Source organism: Micropterus salmoides, unplaced genomic scaffold (assembly GCF_014851395.1).
Source record: "Micropterus salmoides isolate LMB-PRFRI ecotype aquatic unplaced genomic scaffold, ASM1485139v1 Ms_hic_scaffold_1, whole genome shotgun sequence".
Lineage (NCBI taxonomy): Eukaryota > Metazoa > Chordata > Actinopteri > Centrarchiformes > Centrarchidae > Micropterus > Micropterus salmoides.
The window spans coordinates 50,388,938-50,407,377 of NW_024040040.1; the positions used below are offsets into that span (position 1 = coordinate 50,388,938).

General features: G+C 40.5%; 1 protein-coding gene across 3 annotated transcripts; it reads left to right on the plus strand.

Annotated features, from left to right (window-relative positions):
• Positions 1-5,707: 5,707 nt before the first annotated feature.
• LOC119913203 (lipase member H-like) lies at positions 5,708-17,096 on the plus strand. Of its 3 annotated transcripts, none has more exons than XM_038732566.1 (10): positions 5,708-5,799; positions 7,433-7,824; positions 8,698-8,806; positions 9,215-9,316; positions 11,394-11,483; positions 11,580-11,747; positions 13,283-13,372; positions 13,657-13,765; positions 13,989-14,162; positions 15,328-17,096. In XM_038732566.1, exons 1-10 carry the CDS (start codon positions 5,748-5,750, stop codon positions 15,410-15,412), a joined length of 1,371 nt encoding a protein of 456 aa, XP_038588494.1. In that variant the 5' UTR covers positions 5,708-5,747; the 3' UTR covers positions 15,413-17,096. The 3 variants fall into 3 exon arrangements, with proteins under 3 accessions (XP_038588494.1, XP_038588501.1, XP_038588510.1); XM_038732573.1 differs by lacking the exon at positions 5,708-5,799 and adding an exon at positions 7,135-7,230; XM_038732582.1 differs by lacking the exons at positions 5,708-5,799; positions 15,328-17,096 and having other exon boundaries at positions 7,244-7,824; positions 13,657-13,769; positions 13,989-14,127.
• The last annotated feature ends 1,344 nt before the right edge of the window (positions 17,097-18,440 follow it).

Here is an 18,440-nt window from a genome sequence, read left to right on the forward strand (position 1 = left end):
ATGACGCCGCCCCGACACCCGGAAGTCATCGTCCACTACGCTGAGCACGTCCGCCTCCTCGGAGTCGGATTGCTGCAGCGTCTCCGGATCCAAACCGCGAGCGGGAGAAGCCGAGAACGGGCTCCCGAACGAGGAAAGGAAGCGTCGGAGCCAGCGGATGAAGGTCGGGAAAAAGCCTCAGCCGTCCCGAAATCCTCCGACAGATCACGCTGTGAACCCCATGAGTGAAGCCGCCGGGCCGCCTCAGCGGCCGCAGGGCCCACACCACGGGGAAAACATATCCGGCCATCCTCGGAAAAGAGAGCCATGCTGTACCTCAGTACCCGCACGGAAAGGGCTTCGCAACGGGCGCAGGCAGCCCCCTCGAGAGCTGCCCGGGCGTGCTCCATCCCCAAACATGAGACACACATCTCATGAGAATCTCCATCCGTGATGTACCGAGGGCAAGAAAAAACACACCTTCTGTACATCTGGTTGCCGGACATGCTGGTAGACTTCTTCTTCAGGTAAAACACACTGCTTGTAGGACTGGAGCTTTCTTCAAACAACATACAGAGCGCCTGCTGAATAGAAAAAAGCTAATGATGAGTGTGTACAGGTGTGCTTTATACTCCTCCGGTTATTCCGTCACACCTTACCGTTCTAGCAACAAGCCAATAGGATTGGAGTGATTTCATTCACGTTCAGACCTGCTTCGCCTAGAGGCGTTCCCATAGTGTCGTAACCGACGCAGTTCGAGTTCCCTCGAAGGGGAACTAACAAATTCCCCCTCAGGGATCAAAAAGTGTAAGAAAATGCAGAAAAGATTAATAACTAAAAACAGAGCAAAGAAAAAGTGATAGCCACCAGCTTCTTCTCCCTTGGCAGGATGAAAGAAAAATATGAATGTATAAAAATTGTTTTTATTGTAGAACAGACTCAGATTCAGAAGGAGAGGCAATACTATAAATACTATAAATACTAATTATAAGAAGAATGAAAAGGCAACAAGCAGCAAAAGAAGATTTTAAAACATTATAATGCTACTTTTAATTGTTTTTCTTGAAGGTTCCCCTCTGTTCTGTTTATGTAAATTGTGTGTTTCTTATTAATTTCTGTTTCTGTTATGTTAAACTTTGCCCCTCAGTAGTATATTATATACATCAGGCCAATTCATTTGCCAACCTGTGGGCCCCATCTGGCCCAGAAACCTCAAAGAGTGTCCCAGCATATATAAATAAATATGACAAAACAAGTAAACTACATATTATAGTGTATGGAAGTAGCTAACAAGTGAGCCATTTTGTTTCATCCTCATGTCTGTTGAGAGTTGCACATGCGTCGTACCGATTAATGTTTTCTACATCTAGCGATTGACAGACACGTGGAGGGAAGTACTGAATACATGTCTCTGTCAACACTCAAAGTAAAATTGACAATGAAACCTGTCAGTTTAACATGCCTGGTCTGGCAAGTACTTAATTATGTTCTATTCTGTATTACATTAATTTGCATTTGTTTAAAATGTGTCAGTATCAGAAGCTAAAAAAAAGATTTTAAATTCCTGTTTGGAAGATCTGGCACATTTGAATACCCCTGATATTTACTTTGTTTAAAATGTTTTGTCCTATAGGAGGTGCTGTACGCTGCGTCCAGACTGTGGGGTGTTCGGGTGGAGCGGGTGGAGCTATAAGACCTGAGCCTCCCTGTCAATCTGCAGCGCAGCATGGCTACAGAGGCTGAAGCAGCCAGAAAGGCAAGGGTCAAGGTACCTATATATATACACACTTAGACACAATCTGTCCATCGGGTGCTCCCTGTCAGCCTCAGTTTTACAGATTAGTCCATTACTCTGTCGTCTTGTCTCCGTTGAGAAAAAGTGTGCGAGTTCCTGCCATCTGTTTCATTTAATCACTACAAGTTAACTGACATTAAAAACACACTGTATATGTCTACGTCTGTGTAAATTTAACCTGATATCCAGCACCTTTTAAAATATGAACAGCACAGTAATTTGGGTTTGGGAAGGCTCTACTATTTTCTTTTTCTTCTTTCTGTAGTCTGTGGTGCAGGAGTGGGTGTGGTTTTCTGAGGCGTCAGTTAAGGTTACACGATACAAACAAGATGTGACATTGTGTTATTGATCATGAATATTGCAAGAACGATTTTTATTTCGATAGTTTTAAACATCTATGAAAACACAGTGGATGGGCCCACATTTCCCCTTCCATCTGAGAGGGACATCATGAGAGGGACATGAATGTGAATCCAGCCACTTGTTTTGGCCACATTTCACTTAAAACCACAAATGTTGACCTCATGTAGCAGTGGACTGACCTCACAGCTGGTTTTATAATCTCCTTGACTCGATCCACACCGGCCTCTGCTGTTTGCCAAATCAGGTGACTGATGACCGCTTCACAGGTAAGCTCATTAACTGGCCAGGACATTGTGACCTTACACCGACATTTGACTGCTTACCTGCCAATCACTGTCCAGTCCTGGTCGGCAGATTATAGGATGTATTTTTCTAACTGTACATACAGATTTGAATCCATCACATGATATGTCCTCCTTTGTTATTGTATAAGGCAATACTGCTTGGTGATGCAGTGCCCATCAACTGCATTTGCATGTAAGAGCATGATGTCTATGATAACAGACGACTAAGTAAGCAAGTTTCAGGTCCATTTTGATGGTGCAATAAGAAGAAAATTAAGCAAAGGGATGCTTTGAAGGAAGAAAAAATGCATTCAGACGCAAGTATAAAAACTTAAACTGCATTTAGATTTTGTCTTTCAAAAATGGCAGGGCGGTTGTTACGGCCCTTAAGCCGTGTGTGTCTGCCCAGGGGTACTGCTGCTCGTCTGTCCTCTGCAGGTCCTGCCAGGGACGTGCACAGGAATTTTGAAGGGCAGTTGCTCTGACCTGAAAAAAGGCACTAAACACAGTATCCAAAATGTATTAACAATATAAATGTCACCAAAATACATATGAGAAAAAGAGTTCCTTATATTATTGTTTATTGTTTTTTTTAATCATTATTTTTTTTTTCCTTTTTTTATTTTATTTGAAAATAAATAATCTAGATTGAATTGACAGATGGGGAAAACTCGCTTCTAATAAAATATTAAATAAAAAAACGCTTAGATTTCGGAAAAAAATACAATCCTTTTTTAACCTTTTGGCTTCCCGTACATTCAGTTGCGCTTCTAGCTCGTATTCACTTCTGTTGGTACGTATCACGTATGGTAACTGGGCAAAACTACGCATGATTTGTTGTAGTATGATTGCATAAAGGAAGTAAACAGGAATTCCGGTAGGGAACAGAATCGACTGACGTGCAGGCAGCGCTGCAGCAGTGCAGCCACTTAAACAGAGTTTGCCCTTCCCCTACTGACTTTCACTTTCGGTGCCCGAATGGAAGTGAATGAGGCTTTGCGATCGCGATTATTTTTTTATTTTATTTTATTTTCTCGGAAGGGCGAGTCGGAAGGGCAACTTGAGTCAGGAAAGGCAAACGGGCAGTTGCCCGGGCAACCAGAGCAACCCCCCTGTGCACGTCCCTGGGTCCTGCCCTTCCCCCCCTCTGATGTTGCAGCCAGGAGGCTAGGGTGCACACCTGTCCCCAGTTTGCAATAAGCGGGAGCGCAGGAGCAGGTATACGGAGCAGAGAGCAGGCAGACTGGGCATGGAGAGCTGGGTGAAACTGCAGTGAGTGACAAGTCTGAACCTCGTGGTGGGGTTCACTCCTTCAGTGGGGGGAGGGTGGTATTCATTATTGTATCTTATGTTATTTTCTCATTCGTGGCATTTGTGGGTGCTTCCTTGTTTTTGGGAAGTTGTTTTTGTAGACCCTCCCCAAGGGTACCTTAGCATTTTTCTTTATTGTAAATAAAGCGCCATATGTACTACAAAATCTGTCTCCTGGCTTCCTTCAACCTGGAATGATTCTACTATTGTCACTAAGCTCCTCCTCCCCTGGATTTTCCACTGGAGGTTCGTAACAGTGGTGAAGGTTTAATCTCTAATTAATCCAGTACTTAGTCCTCTGAAAAAAGAGCTTGCTGTTTTCACGCTTCGGTTTTAGAACAGATTGAACAAACATGATACAAGGTGTTAATTACTGAGATTTTAAGGTTGAGGTAGGCAGAGTTTATCACTTCCAGACAGAGCCAGGCCAGCTGTTTTCCCTCCTAATGCCAGACTCTATGCTAAGCTACACTAACTGACTGCTTCACATTTAACAGACAGATATGAGTGTTGTATTGATCTCCTCAGCGAATAAATGCATTAACTGAACTATTCATTTAAGTATTCAGTGGAAGGAATATATTAAATAATGTGGAGTTTTCTGTTTCTTTTTCATCCGTAGCTGCGGGGGGATCAGAGATGGACGACACAGACCGGTTGTTGTTTTAACCAATCTTGAAGGGCTCATTTTGCACAGCAGTTTTCCTTCTGATCAACAGATTCTGCAGAGTCTACATGCCTGTCTTTTTCTGGGACTTTAAGTAGTCAAACTGAGCTCCTGATCCATCTTCCAACCGGTGATTGTGCTGAAACCGCACAGTCAGTCTTACATTACTGTGACCCGCCGCTAAGTTTCACTGCTTTTGAAGTGTTTTCAGAGTCTCTGGATGTTAAATTACATGTTGAATTGAGTGAGTACAGGGCAGGATGGGCTGGGTACAGTGTGGCCAGAACATGTGGCGCTATTAATAACCACCGCTGGTGTGGCTCCATGTGGCACAGATTACCCACAATCATATTTCAACATCATTGTTGAGTTGACGGCCACCTACCAGGCTTTTATATTTTTATCTTTGATATACATTTTCCACTACATTCTATTTTTTGCTGTAATGTAAAGTGTAATTTGGACAGTCTTTTCATAAACCTCCAGGAGTGAGGTGCCTACACTAGTTGTCACAATAAATGATAATCTGAAAGATCAAATTTTCTGATCTGCAATGTCAACATTGTAAATCGGCAAAATCACAGCAACACAAACACAGGAACAAGATAACCAAGAAAGCCAAAATACCAAGTGACTTTCCTAGAAAGAAAGTGAAAAAACTCCCACATGCAAATCCAAGTGATTAATGTGCCTCCACCTCCGCCTTTAACACCTTATACATTTATAAGAGAAACAACTGCTAAAAACAGAAGTGAGAGTGAAGAAAAACAGTAAAGTTGTGGATAGGATATATAAACAATGAGCTGAACCTCACTATAGAGAGCTCCGTACAGCCAAGTGGAGCTGCAGATTCAGCTGAAAATGTTCTGTAGGTTCATCAATCACATTTGCATTGTTATTATAAACATATCCATTACAGCTGCTTTGAGGTTATTTGAGAGGGGATTTAATTTAGTTGAAAGAAAGCTTTACTGCCCGGCATCTTCATTCAACTTTTCATATGAATAAGTCAAATTATTTCTTCGCTTTCTAAAAGCTTCTCAAATGTATCTCCCTTACAAACTCCCGTCTCTTTGCTCCACCACTTCAACATCTACCTGCTATTGTTAAATGTCCTCACTTTTCTTTCTCTTTCTCAGGCTTTCCTGCCCTCCCTCCCTCTCTGCCTCCATCCTTCTAGAAACTGATCCTTGCTGTAAGTTAAGTGGAGACACCGCCTCTCCTCCCTCCCACAACAATCCCTCCCTCATGCAGTCGGTCCCTCCTTCACTCACATTTCAGAAACCCTTCTCTCTCTGTCAGACTTTACCTACATCTTTCCCTGCACGTCCCTGTGTTTGGAGGAAGGATGCAGCCCCACAGACTCCTGAGTCTGCTGGGAGTCATCGTGCTCTGCAACGGTAAGAAAAACACAATTTATCAACACAATATATCAAAGAACTTAGAACTTATGCTCATTGTCAAATCTTTATTCTGCTTACAGTTCAGTTCTTATCTTTGAAGAAACATTGATCCTGAAAGAATTAAAGATTAAAGTAACTGTGCTGCACTTCAGATACAACAACCAGACAATATAAGTGTTTGAGTGCAGACAGAAACAGCTTAGTGAAGTGCAGATTATTTAAAGTCACCCCCATCATCTGGTCTACTTCAGTTTAAAATGAAAAGGTCTGTTTCTGTTTGGTGCAATAAAAGTAATTATACACCGGGTCACACAAAGACGCACTCTTAGGTTCATAGGTTACTAATGTGTGTGTTTGGGGGCTGGATTGTGGCCATTTCCACCCTCTTGTTTTCAGAGTGGGGCAGGTGGTGAAGGGATGAGGTGTTTTTTTATAGCAGCCTGATCCTATTGAGGGCAGTGTCGCACTCATGTGTGTTAATTGCAGAGCGTGAGAGTTGATACCACTCTTATGTGTTAAGTATGGAGCTTGAGACAGTTAGCTTAGCTTAGCATAAAGACTGGAAGCAAGGGCTTGGCTTTGTTCAAAGTTAGAATAATCCGCCTACCAGAACCTCTTAAACTCATTCATGAATGAAAGAATAAAAAATCCATTATTATCCATACAAAAACTAAAGTGTAAAATTAGTGGTTATGCTGTGTTCCAGACAGTGTTTGTGAGTGATAGTTGGAGCTCTTCTACGGCTCGGATCTGCACAAAACTTTCCGGTGACAGCACAAAAGTTTAAGGACTGCATTGGAAAATGAAATGAGAAACCAGACTTGCCTCTAATCTTTTGTTTTCTAGGTCCAGGAATGATAAAAATTTCTTTAAACCAATGTTTAAATCTAATATTTCCACAGACTGTTCAGCAAAGTAGAAGAGCAGACTGTGGAAACATTGGATTTAAACACTGTGTCAAACTGTGGACATCTGTGAGATCACAAAAAATTAAATTGCGTCTCTTTATTTACCTACAGAGAATCCTCTTTGATTCTAAGGTAGCTAAGTGTCCATGTTAAGATAGCGATAACACCCTGTGAGGTGTGCTGATACAGTAAACTGACTGAGACTCTTGTACACCTGTCAATATTGATTAAATGGAAAAGGAAAAACTGAATCCTCACCTCAGAAAACCACCACCAGCCTGTGCACTCCAGCATGCAGGCTGAAGACACTTTAAATAGGATAAAGAGACTGTATGTTAGCCTGAGTGGCAGCTTAATCCTCACATCATAGATCTAAAGAGGTCCGACTAACACTCAGCGTCACTTGAGTAAGAATTGATCCCAGCGTTTCCTGTCAGACAGCGTGAACTGTTAACTCAGACTTTGGACTTTTAATCTGGCAAACAAGTGAGCAAACATTTGGATAAAGACCATGTCAAAGGTGTTTAGAGAAAGACAGCTATTCTGTCCTTTGTTTTTGGTTTTCCTCTTCTTTGTGAATATTTGTGTGTTAGGTTGATGTTCATGAACAAAACCAGACCCGAAGTCTCCTGATGTCTTGTTGAAATTACCAACATGTTGTGCAGCTTTAATGTTCTCAGCGCTCGTTCTGACTCAAAATGTCTTCTGTGTTGTTTGCCCAGGCCAGGAGGACAGTGGGACGGACGAGTCCTGCGATGACTTCACAGACCTCAACCTGTCTCACTGCTTCATGGGAACCAGCCTGTACGTCCGGCTGCTGCTCTACACCCGCTCCAACCTCGACTGCGGCCGTGAGCTCAACCACCACAACCTGTCCTCCCAGCCTCTCTTCAACCTCTCCCACCCCACCGCCTTCGTCATCCACGGCTACCGGCCCACCGGAGCGCCCCCCATCTGGATAAACCACTTGGTTCACCTGCTGGCCGAGCAGGAGGACATGAATATTATCGTGGTGGACTGGAACAGAGGGGCGGCCAACCTCAACTACTTCACCGCTGTGGCCTACACGAGCGAGGCAGCTCACAACCTCACCGGCTTCATCATGACTATGCAGGTGAGACGCTCTTGTGTCGAAGTATGAGTTTATTTATCTGAGAAAGAGAACTCCAAGAAATATTTGCTTCTTTTAGGTCCTTGTTTTGCTTTTTCTTGGCACATTAACTGTCTGGTTCAGTCTCAGTGTTTCCAGCAGCAGCAGAAAGCTTTTTTTTCAGCCAATAAAACCCCAACAACTACAGAGCCAGATATTTTTCTTAGGAGAAACAGAGCTAAAATGAGAGTGACTATTGGATTCACATTCATCAAGTGACACAAACAAGATGCAAATGGGACGATCAGGTTGCTCTGTGTCTGCTTGGTGTGGAGTTCTTCTCCTCCCAAGAGGCCAAAACAAATCAAGTAATGCAGCTTTGAAGAACAGTTTCAAACAAACTTAACGTTTACTTTTTGTCTGAGTTTAACAGTGTAGACTTGGCATCTTGACTAAGAGCCTAAAGGGGCGTTTCATTTTATTTTTCCTATCAGGGAGCAGGAATTTCTGAATTATAATCCCAGAAAATAGTTTAATCAACTAGGTCAAGGTCATCAAGATGCCAAGATATTCACTCATTTCATCTCGTGATCAATTTAGTAAGTAGAGGAAACAAAAGTCGGCCGAAACGTACTTAAATTCAAATATATGGCTTCTTAAAAATGACGGCATATGTAAAATACCCACAATATACAGAGCACTATGGTAGTTACGGTGCTGAACTCTGCGCTTCTCTAGTCTTCTATTGTCCTCCAGCTGTTAACGCATTTAGTGTTTAACGCCGTACAGATTATGACCATGCATGAACAGTAAGATGAGAGCTAAAAGGTGAATAAAAAGAGAACAAAATGTGTACCTCGAATGTAACGCTGAGTTTTGAATGTTGTGTGTCTGCAGGAGGAAGGAGCGTCTCTGAGCTCGGTTCACCTCATCGGTGTCAGTCTAGGAGCTCACCTGGCTGGATATGTAGGAGCAAATCTGAAGGGGAAGATTGGACGCATCACTGGTAAAATAAAAATAAAAATATAATACTAAAAAAACATACAGGGAAAAAGTGGTAGAGCAAAAGGAAAGGGAAAAGTTCAGCGTATTGAGTATGATGGGAAATTATTTTTATTTAAATGTTTAAGTTGACATGTTTAAAGTGACATTAAAGAAGTAAGGACATTTAAATTAAAGGATAAATAAAAGTGTCATGAAAGCATTTCTTGCAGACAGAAAAACAGCACTTCAAACTGAGTTTAAGAAGTTAAAACTTACTACCTTAAATTACAAAGTAATAAATAAAACATAATGTACAAACATTTTGCACTGAGGAAAGTCCAACATGGACCATCTGTACATCTCAGTAATGTATTAATATAAATATTTAAAATCTAGACTCTGAATCTCTTTTCTCTGATTACCGTACCAGGTCTGGACCCAGCGGGGCCGATGTTCACCAGCGCCACACCAGAGGATAGGCTGGACCCCTCAGACGCCATGTTTGTGGACGTACTTCACACTGACATGGACTGTGAGCATCTAAACTACATTTACTGATAACAACTAAACTCAGAGGTAGTGAAAAAACAAACCTGGGGTCAGCTGATTAAACATGACGGAAAAATCAGTGGTAGCCAATGTAGAGACAGAACAGGACTTGTAGGCTATATGGGACACAATTAAAGGATCTTCTTATCTTATTTTAATTTGCTTTAAATTTTGTACATAAACACTTTAAGTATGTAAACACGTATAATCTTAGGTTTAATGATTTTCTTTAACTATTGTGTATTTTGTGGGAGATTTACAATTCATTGTCCTGCACAACAACTGCATAGTTCCTACAAGAGTTCTTCATAACAGAAGCATATTCCTAATTTTTATATTCCTGATGTTAAAAAGGCCAGCAACACATGGAACCTACCAACCCCTATCTTCAAGTGGTACTTCCCGCCCCCCTTTTTAGAATGGTATGTTCCCTCTGCCCAGTGCAGTTCACAAGATCATAGAGGGTTCTGAGAGTTACAGTTTTTAGTCTAATTAAGTTAGAAAGAGTGTTAATGTCTTTTGTTTCTGACTGTTATGTGCGTCCATTGGACTGTAAGTACTTTAAGTCTCATGCTAATATAGTTTGGGTATAGTCTTCCCCTTCTTAGCTAAATCTTGCTCTAGCTCACTTTAGCTACTGTTAGTCATGTCAATTAGGCCCATTTCAGAGCAAGTGAGTATCTACAGTGATAGCTCTATATGCGTAGAGCCTGTGCTTAATGTAATTACATTCAATGGGGCTCTTTATTATTAATAGCTGCCTAGCTGTCAACTGTTTTCTTTAAGGTGGCTAAATTAGTGTGTAAAAGTACTTAGCTGGCACCACAGTGGTCTGGTGGTGTCACTTTGTGGCCTTTCTAAGTATAGCGGTGTTATTTTTCTCATTTAGTTCTTTATGATGACTGGTTTAATGGGTTGTAATATGTTTCATTACTCTGTATATTATTCCTCATTTCAGAACCACACACACACCTACCACAATTTAGCAATAAAGAGGTCTTAACTGGAAATTCTGGACTATTTTGTAGTCCTTCAGTAGCGGGTGGTGATTTCCTGAACCCAAGTATTGTGAGAAGCCACAGTCATCTCTTTCTTTCACCTGAGGTATTATTTTCTAAGGGTTCAATTTTAAACAATAGTATACTATATATACAGTAGCTTGTCAAGGTTTAGTGACAATGCCATCCTAAATAAATAATCTCTCAGTATTCTCTTGCTGAAGGAAGCTCTCTTTTATTTTGAAGAGGTCATATTATGCTTTTTCTTTTCCCCATCACTTTATTGTGTTATGTTACCACCTCCTGCAGAAAACACGGCACCTGAACCGCCGCAGCTCGATTGTAGTCCAGCCTTTACTTCCGTAACTTATCTGCATCACTTTGTAACACGCGTCATAATTCTTGTCTAGCGGCTAGTGTGGCAGTGAAAAAGACTGAAAACAGCACTCAGAAACATCCTGCTCCAGTCTAGCTTGCAAAGCTGGTTCAGGTTGTTCTGCCTGTGTATCAGGATCATGTACGGCTAAACCGGAGCTGTGGTTACCGGCTGAAGCGGCTTTGTTTTGGATCACACTACCTTGCTTGTCAAGACCCACCCTACTCTGCTTCTGATTGGCTAGTAGTCCTTATTTGGGAACAGCACATGTGCAACTCCTCCCGTACCCGAGGTCACTGATTCGAGTCAGGACCCCGCTGTACAATTCGGCGTGTGACGCCTCTGTGGTTCATGTTTGGGTGTGGGACAGCATGTGTTTTTGGAGGCAGTGTGTGAGATGCTGCTAAGTATGTTTTTGTTGGAGGTGGTCAACATTGTGATCGTATATGGATGGAAGTGAGGTGTCGATCAAAAATGAGTTTATTGTCTATTATGAGTCCAAGATATTTGAAGTTCAACTGTCCAGTGTGGACTGTGTTTGATTTGCTGATGACTACTTCTTGTGTTTGAAAGAAACACAATTAGTATACAATATATAAACATATGGTGTAACGTAATGTGACATGTTTGAGCTCTTTAGTCTTAAAATTACGCTCAATACTGAATCTGTATGTTCCTTTTTGCAGCGTTTGGACTGAGAGGAGCCCATGGTCATATTGACTTCTACGCAAACGGTGGAGCAGACCAACCAGGGTGTCCCAAAACCATCTTTGCAGGTGAAAACACACACTCAAGCTGAAAACATGCTTTCACAAACACTCATTATCACACACTCGCTGTATTATTGTCTGTCTTTCTTTCTCCTCCCACAGGTAAATCTTATTTTGTGTGTGACCACCAGCGCTCGGTGTTTCTGTTCTTGTGCACTCTGAACCGAACCTGCAGCCTCACAGGTTACCCCTGCTCGTCTTACAGCGACTTCCTGGATGGGCGGTGTATGCAGTGTGAGGCCTTTAAACCTGCACCCTGTCCTGTGCTTGGTAAGTGAAGAAATGTTTACAGGGCTTTGAACAACCTGTAGTGGTGACCAGTTAGAACTACGAGAAGAATAAAAGAATATTTACCCTTCTACATCTTATATTTCTCATCAAATCTCTCTAATTTATCATATTAACTAGATAGTTATTATTAGTGCAGAGCTAATCAGCAAAAATAACTGAAAACACCTGTATGGGTTTACATGAGCTTTAAATCGACAGATCTGTGTAGCAAGACAAAACACCGTGAGTACCATTGTTAACAAGACTTATAGACTGATGCAGAAGGTGTCAAACTGTGAGGCGCGGAGGGAAGGACTACAGGCGAGATACTGAGAGGTGAACATGAGTCAAAAATTGCACTCTTTCCTTGAGTCATAAGTAATGAAAATCTGAACACACAGAAATGAAACATATTTGTAGATTCGGTGTGAATTACACTTTCAGCTCTCATGAATTAATCCCCTCATCAAAGATGCTCCTTTTAACTACAGAACTTGCCTGACAATCATCACATTTTTTCTTCTGTATCACAGTAATCTAGTGATAGTCATAGATAGATAGATAGATAGAACTGCTAATAGCTAATTTGGCATGTTTCAATGGTGCCAATTTGCCAAAATGTAAACAAATATAAGCTTAAAACCAAGGCTCAACTCAGTGGCTCTGTGGAGATATTATACTTCCCGCTTATATCCCCCCCAAAACCCCTGGACAAACTAAACATGTATTTGACTTGGCCCTAACAGGTGCAAAAAGAAGTGAGTATGTTAAACCAACAAACACGAGAGGAGGTCTAATCAGGCCAAATAAGTGGTACACTTGTAACTTGTGCAGGACAGGTAAAAGCCCGTTATCACCAAGGTAATGTTCATCAGTGTTCTTGAGCCACCTTAAAATTAAAGTTTTGGCCCTTGAAAACAGAAGAGGAAGTCGTACTATATTAGAGTCTGGCACCACTCTAATGTAGTGTGACTTCTTCTTTTGGTTTTTAGGAAATAGGGCTGTTTACTTTTCTAGGATCATTTTAGTTGGCTTCTGCCAACTTTATGTGCGTCCATTTAACAAACGTCTGATTTAGCATTTTGCCAATTTAACAAATGTTATGTCCTAAGGTCTAGGGGTATTCTGGATGCAACATAAGGGTGCGGCTGCCCACTCTTCCAAATCCGAAGCAAGGCCAGAACAAAGGAAATACAAATTAGCAGTTTTTATTGTCTACAGAGATGAGCAGTGCCCAAAAACAGCCAAAACACTAAGAAACTTTAAAGTCATAACACAAAGCATAACGCTTCCAGGAACCCAGAATACAAGAAAAATAACACAGCAGCCTATAAAAATGTAAACATAATTACTGATAAGTATTTAAAATGTGACATTAAAAAAACAACTGTTTATACCCACAAATACAGCACTTAACTGGAAATTCTGGACTATTTTGTAGTTCTTCAGTAGCGGGTGGTGATTTCCTGAACCCAAGTATTGTGTAGAGGAGTTTGACCTTTTGTGTCTGATCAGCTGTGTGGTCTCACCTGCAGGTTATGATGTCAGCCAGTGGAGGGAGACTCTGCTGAAGCTCGGACAGACCAAAGTCTTCTTCAGCACCACGGCCACGCTGCCCTACCGGAGTGAGTCAAACGCACTCTCACATAAGATCCCACCAGAATCTCACAAACCATCATTCACACAGCAGATTTACCTTTAACCTCCATGCGTCATACAAGACAAGTTGTGTATTTTGTGTTTCCCATCAGTTGTCTCAGCTGAAACATTTGCTGTGACATTACTGATGCCGTTATGGACAAAATGTGTAACATGAAAGAAGGTTTAAATTCTGGTGATGCTTTTTGATGATATATTGATCACTTTGCAACATAGAGTATAACATGATTGTAACACTTGTGTGCGGCAGAGCTGAGCTACAGAGTGGACATGGTGACCTGGAACCAGTACCTCCGCTGGGCGTTCGTCTACATCCGGCTGCACAGTGGCAGAAACTTCACAGAGGCGCGAATAGACAAGTAGGTCTGTCAGTACAACACGTGGAAAAACACCTGTTTCCCCTCTCGGTCATCAGTCAGAACAAGAAGCTTGCGTCACAACAGAAAGAAATAATTCAACATATCCGGCTTTTACACAAAACACACTCCTATTATAGACTTTGATTAGATTTTTCATATTGTCAACAAATCCCATGAACGCTCTGCGGTTGAAACCCTTCACCCTCCTCCTCTCTGTTCCCAGTAAACTGATCCGGTTCGAGCAGTACACCTCCACGCGGCTGCTGGCCCAGTTTGATGAGGATCTGCAGCAAGTCCAGAAGATCTCTATACGCATCAACACCGGCAACGTGATCGGCCCTCGTTATAAAATCAGACTCCTGCAAATTCGCTTCACGCCACTGGACCGCCCTGAGAGGTCAGGCCTGTGACCATAGTGACGTTCACTACTGGAGTCACATTACTTTTTTAGACCCTTTGCTGACTTTGATGCTCAAACAAATGCAGCTAAATGTTTTCCCTAAAGATGTGATTTCAAAGGTAGTTGACTAAGCAGTTTTACCCTCCAAAATGTATGCCCTTGCAATGCATTGTGGGAAAATAGTTGCCATCAAAAGCACAACGTGAGAAATTAAGCATTTAAATTTTGTAGTTTTGTCACTTTTCCAGTGTCAACACAGTACAACCACAGGTGGAAGAAGTTTGTAGTAAAAGTACAAAATTAGAATCAAATTTAATAATAAATAAATAAATAAATATATGCATACTCATAATGCAGAATGGCCCATTTTAGAATAATACATATTATATTACTGTTTTATAATTATTGAATTATTATGTGTTCATCACTTTAAGGTCATGTTGTAAGTTTATTAAGTTGATATTAATAATGTGAATCTCCAATGTAATGTTAGTGGAGTAAAAAATACAATATTTGCCTCTAAATTTCTAGTTAAGTTTCTTGAAACAAACTAATCTGGATCTGCATGTTCCACTTCTTTGAACCCATATCACATATCATATTTGTATGTATTTGTAAGACACTATTGAGCATGAAAGTTCATTCTTAACCTTAGAAATAGCAGTCTGACAAATATATATATATACTGAACAAAATTATAAATGCAACACTTTTGTTAATGCCCCCATTCATCATAAGTTAAACTTAAAGATTTAAGACTTTATGTACACAAAAGCCTATCTCTCTCAATATTGTTCACAAATCTGTCAAAATCTGTGTTAGTGAGCACTTCTCCTTTGCTGAGATAATCCATCCACCTCACAGGTGTGGCAGATCAAGATGCTGATCAGACAGCACGGGTATTGCACAGTTGTTCAGTATATTTTATGGATTGAATGTTTGGTCTTTAAAAATATAAAAAATTTGATCAACAGTCAAAGATATTCATTTTGTTTTCTTGCAAGGGAAAGAAAAGCAGCCAATCCTCGACTAGACAGAGGATATGTTTGGTATTTTTGCTTGATAAATAATTTAAAACAAGTAATGTTATCAAAATAATTGCTGATTAATTCCCTGCCATTTAATTAATTTACTAATCGTGGTCTATTTCCTTCCCTGTCAGGCCTATAATGTGCCGTTTTGACATCATCATGGACGAGAACACAGAGGTGACGTTTCGGCCTTTACCCTGCAACTCTCACCTCTGACTCCCGGACCAGTCAGGCTTCTTCTTCTATGGAAACACATCTAACTCACCCGAGTCCAGAGGTGTAGGTGCTACAGGGTCTCCAGGACCAGAGTGGACCTCAAGGGGCCCCACGGGAGAAGCTGCAGGCCTGGTGCTGTGGATAACGCTGGGTTATTTGAAAGTCAACATGTTACGCGTGATTGGAGCCGCGTCTCTGCTGGTACTGATGGGATTTGGGGAAAGCTGATACGAGTGACTCCTGTTATGCTGTGAGGTCTGGAAACACAGCAACAAGATATGCAACGAGATTCTGGAAACAGCTGCCTCAGTCAGAAGAGACTTGAGTCGCGGTGAGATCGGTTCTCTTCATGCATCTCTGACTCTACCTGTAACTGCAGTGAAACTATCAGTACTACAAATACATATCTCATGTTCAGTTTATGCTGACTGCAGCAAACTAAATGTCACACGATACACAAGTGACTCTCTGGTTGTCCCACAAGAAGTATTCAGACACTTTACTTAAGTAAAAGTACTAATACCAGACTGTTAAAATACTCCATTACAAGTAAAAGGCCTGCGTTGAAAACCTTATGTAGTATGTAAGTATTATCAGTTAAATTTACTTCATCACAAGTAAAAGTACTCATAATGCAGTAAAATCTTCCTGTCGGTGTTTCTCCATTATATCTGATGTTTCTGAATTAATATTCTTGCTGCATTAATGTGTATGATGCAATTTACTACTGTAGATGTTAAAGGTTGAGCTCATCAATCTGCAGCAATGCATCATGGTCTATAAGATCATCACGTGTTTGACGCTGTCCTGCGAGAACCACGTACTTCTAAATTAAGACCCTGTGAGGCTGAAACTTTTAAACTATTACATGCTGGATTAAGACTTTACGAGGCTTTGACATTTTCTCCTCCTGCTCTGCCTAACAGTGCTCAAAGAGCATTTTCTTTTCTGTGAGCATGTTTTTTGTATTAAGGCTCTCTAGATTTAGATTTTTTTTAAGCTTGTGTGAAAAATTGGGTCATGTACTCTCCTGTGTGTGTTTACCTGAACACCAATTACTCAATGTGAAAATGTATTTAAATAAGCTCTCATGCTTCAGTTTGCAAGACTGGAAAACCTTTTTGAAGTTTATTGTTTGTCCTACAAAAGAGATGTGAAATCTTTTAACTTCCTTCCTTTGATCAGTTTCAGTGCAGTTACAAAGATGACAAGAAATGCAGCTTCTTTTCTCTCTGTGCCTTGTTACAGCAGTCCTAAAGTCCCTCAAGTACTTTAAAAAGTAGTTTTACTCTTTGTACTCAAGTAAGAAGTAATCACTTAGTGGGGTTGTGACTCCAGGCTTAAAGCTGCTAACTCAACAGTGATGCTGCTATGACGTTTGTACACATATTTAACCAGTCATAAGCTGTTATACTACAGTAATTTTATTCTGAAAGTAACTTGTGAATTTAGTAGCTTAAAAAAAAGAACCAATGGTTTAGTTTAATTCATCTTTTAGGGACTTGAGTGTCAGTAGATGTATCATGTTGTGACATAACTGAGCAGCCAATTCAAAGATTTCCTCTGAAGTGTAACTCCTGAATAATGTATCATGTGTTAAAAAACCTAAACTGTAATGTGTTGTCTTTTTTATTATGTATTTTCACCCAGCGTTTGAAATAAATATTAATTTGACAAAAGCAGATTTATTTTTTGAGACAAGTTGTGTAAATGTGGCCGCTTTCAGGCTTCTGCAGCTGGAAAAACAGGAGTCCACTACGGGTCATGAGGGCGAAACAGGTTTTAAGGCGTTTGTAAGGTGACGTAAGGTTCATATTTTCACACAGAGGTCCTAAAAGTCTGAGTCTTCTCCAAAATATTTACATGTCATGCCATTGCTGACAAATACTCACACAGATTAATCAAATTAAATGTATCATTTCGTGATATTTGTTGTAATTTTGTGGCTCTATAAAAACTTACTCCTAACAATTTAATATTGTTGTTGAAATGTAATTTTTTAGAAATACCCACAGTATAACAGTCATCAGGGAGCCATCTAACAAGGTTTATCTGGAGCTTTTGGCGACATCTTGTGGCCTTCACCAGCATGTACGGTTCTCACAGAGACGCTTTGGTTGTTACTATGTGGCCTGATGTAAACGTCCAATGCCAAAGATCGTCTTTGAGCAGAGATTACGATATTATTTAAATATTCTGAGTTTTTTTAAAGTCTGAAAAGTTATAATCTGGTGCAAGCATGTTAAGCACTTCTTTGTTTTGAAAAGTGGTTATATTATGATTTTAAACGACCACCTGATACCATGTGATTGAAATTCCATACTTTAGTCATGTAGCTTTGGTCAACCTTGTCAAACCGACTCCATACAGATCTCTGTTGTTCACACTGAAATTTAAACAACAAATTTTTTCTTAATATAAAAATAAAGGCAGCAAATATTCTTTTCTTTTAGGTTTCAGTTAACAAAATTAAGTTCTGTGAACGGAGACTGTTCCCCAAACATTTACCGATGATAAAACAGCACAAATTAGAAGGTATCAAACTTTTTTTCCATGTAAAGGCAAAAATGTGTTAAATTTAAACTGAACCATCAGAATATTTGCGTCTACAGCGATAAAACGTCTCTGTTGTACAATCAAGTGTTTGTGAATAAGAATTAGGTGTTTTCTTGGCACAATGGTACTTTTTCATTTGACATATTTTGACACATCACAGTCTGGAAAGAACAAGGGGGAAATAATATCCGTTTAAAAAACGTACACAAGACTGATTGTTTCCTTGACAAAGGCTGTCTCACTTATTAGTCACCAGCTCGCTTGCTTGCTGTAATGGACAAGACGGCATTTTTTCCCCCAAATTATCGGTCCAGGTTAAAGATTTGAACTTACGCAGCATGTCAAGCAAATTCAAAATGAATTGTCTTGGCAGTCGATGCCAAGTAGTCTTTTATTTCTGTGTTTTGGTGTTCCTGTTCTTCCCCATCTTCACTGTAATTGCCAAGTTAGGCCTACGCTAATAAGATAGGAC

Bases quoted from the DNA above. Each gene is read 5' to 3' on its own strand.
- LOC119913203 (XM_038732566.1), top strand. From the start codon at position 5,748: ATGCAGCCCCACAGACTCCTGAGTCTGCTGGGAGTCATCGTGCTCTGC. The intron at 11,748-13,282 runs GTAAGTGAAGAA...TCTCACCTGCAG, and splicing joins TGCACCCTGTCCTGTGCTTG to GTTATGATGTCAGCCAGTGG. The intron at 13,766-13,988 runs GTAGGTCTGTCA...CTCTGTTCCCAG, and splicing joins ACAGAGGCGCGAATAGACAA to TAAACTGATCCGGTTCGAGC.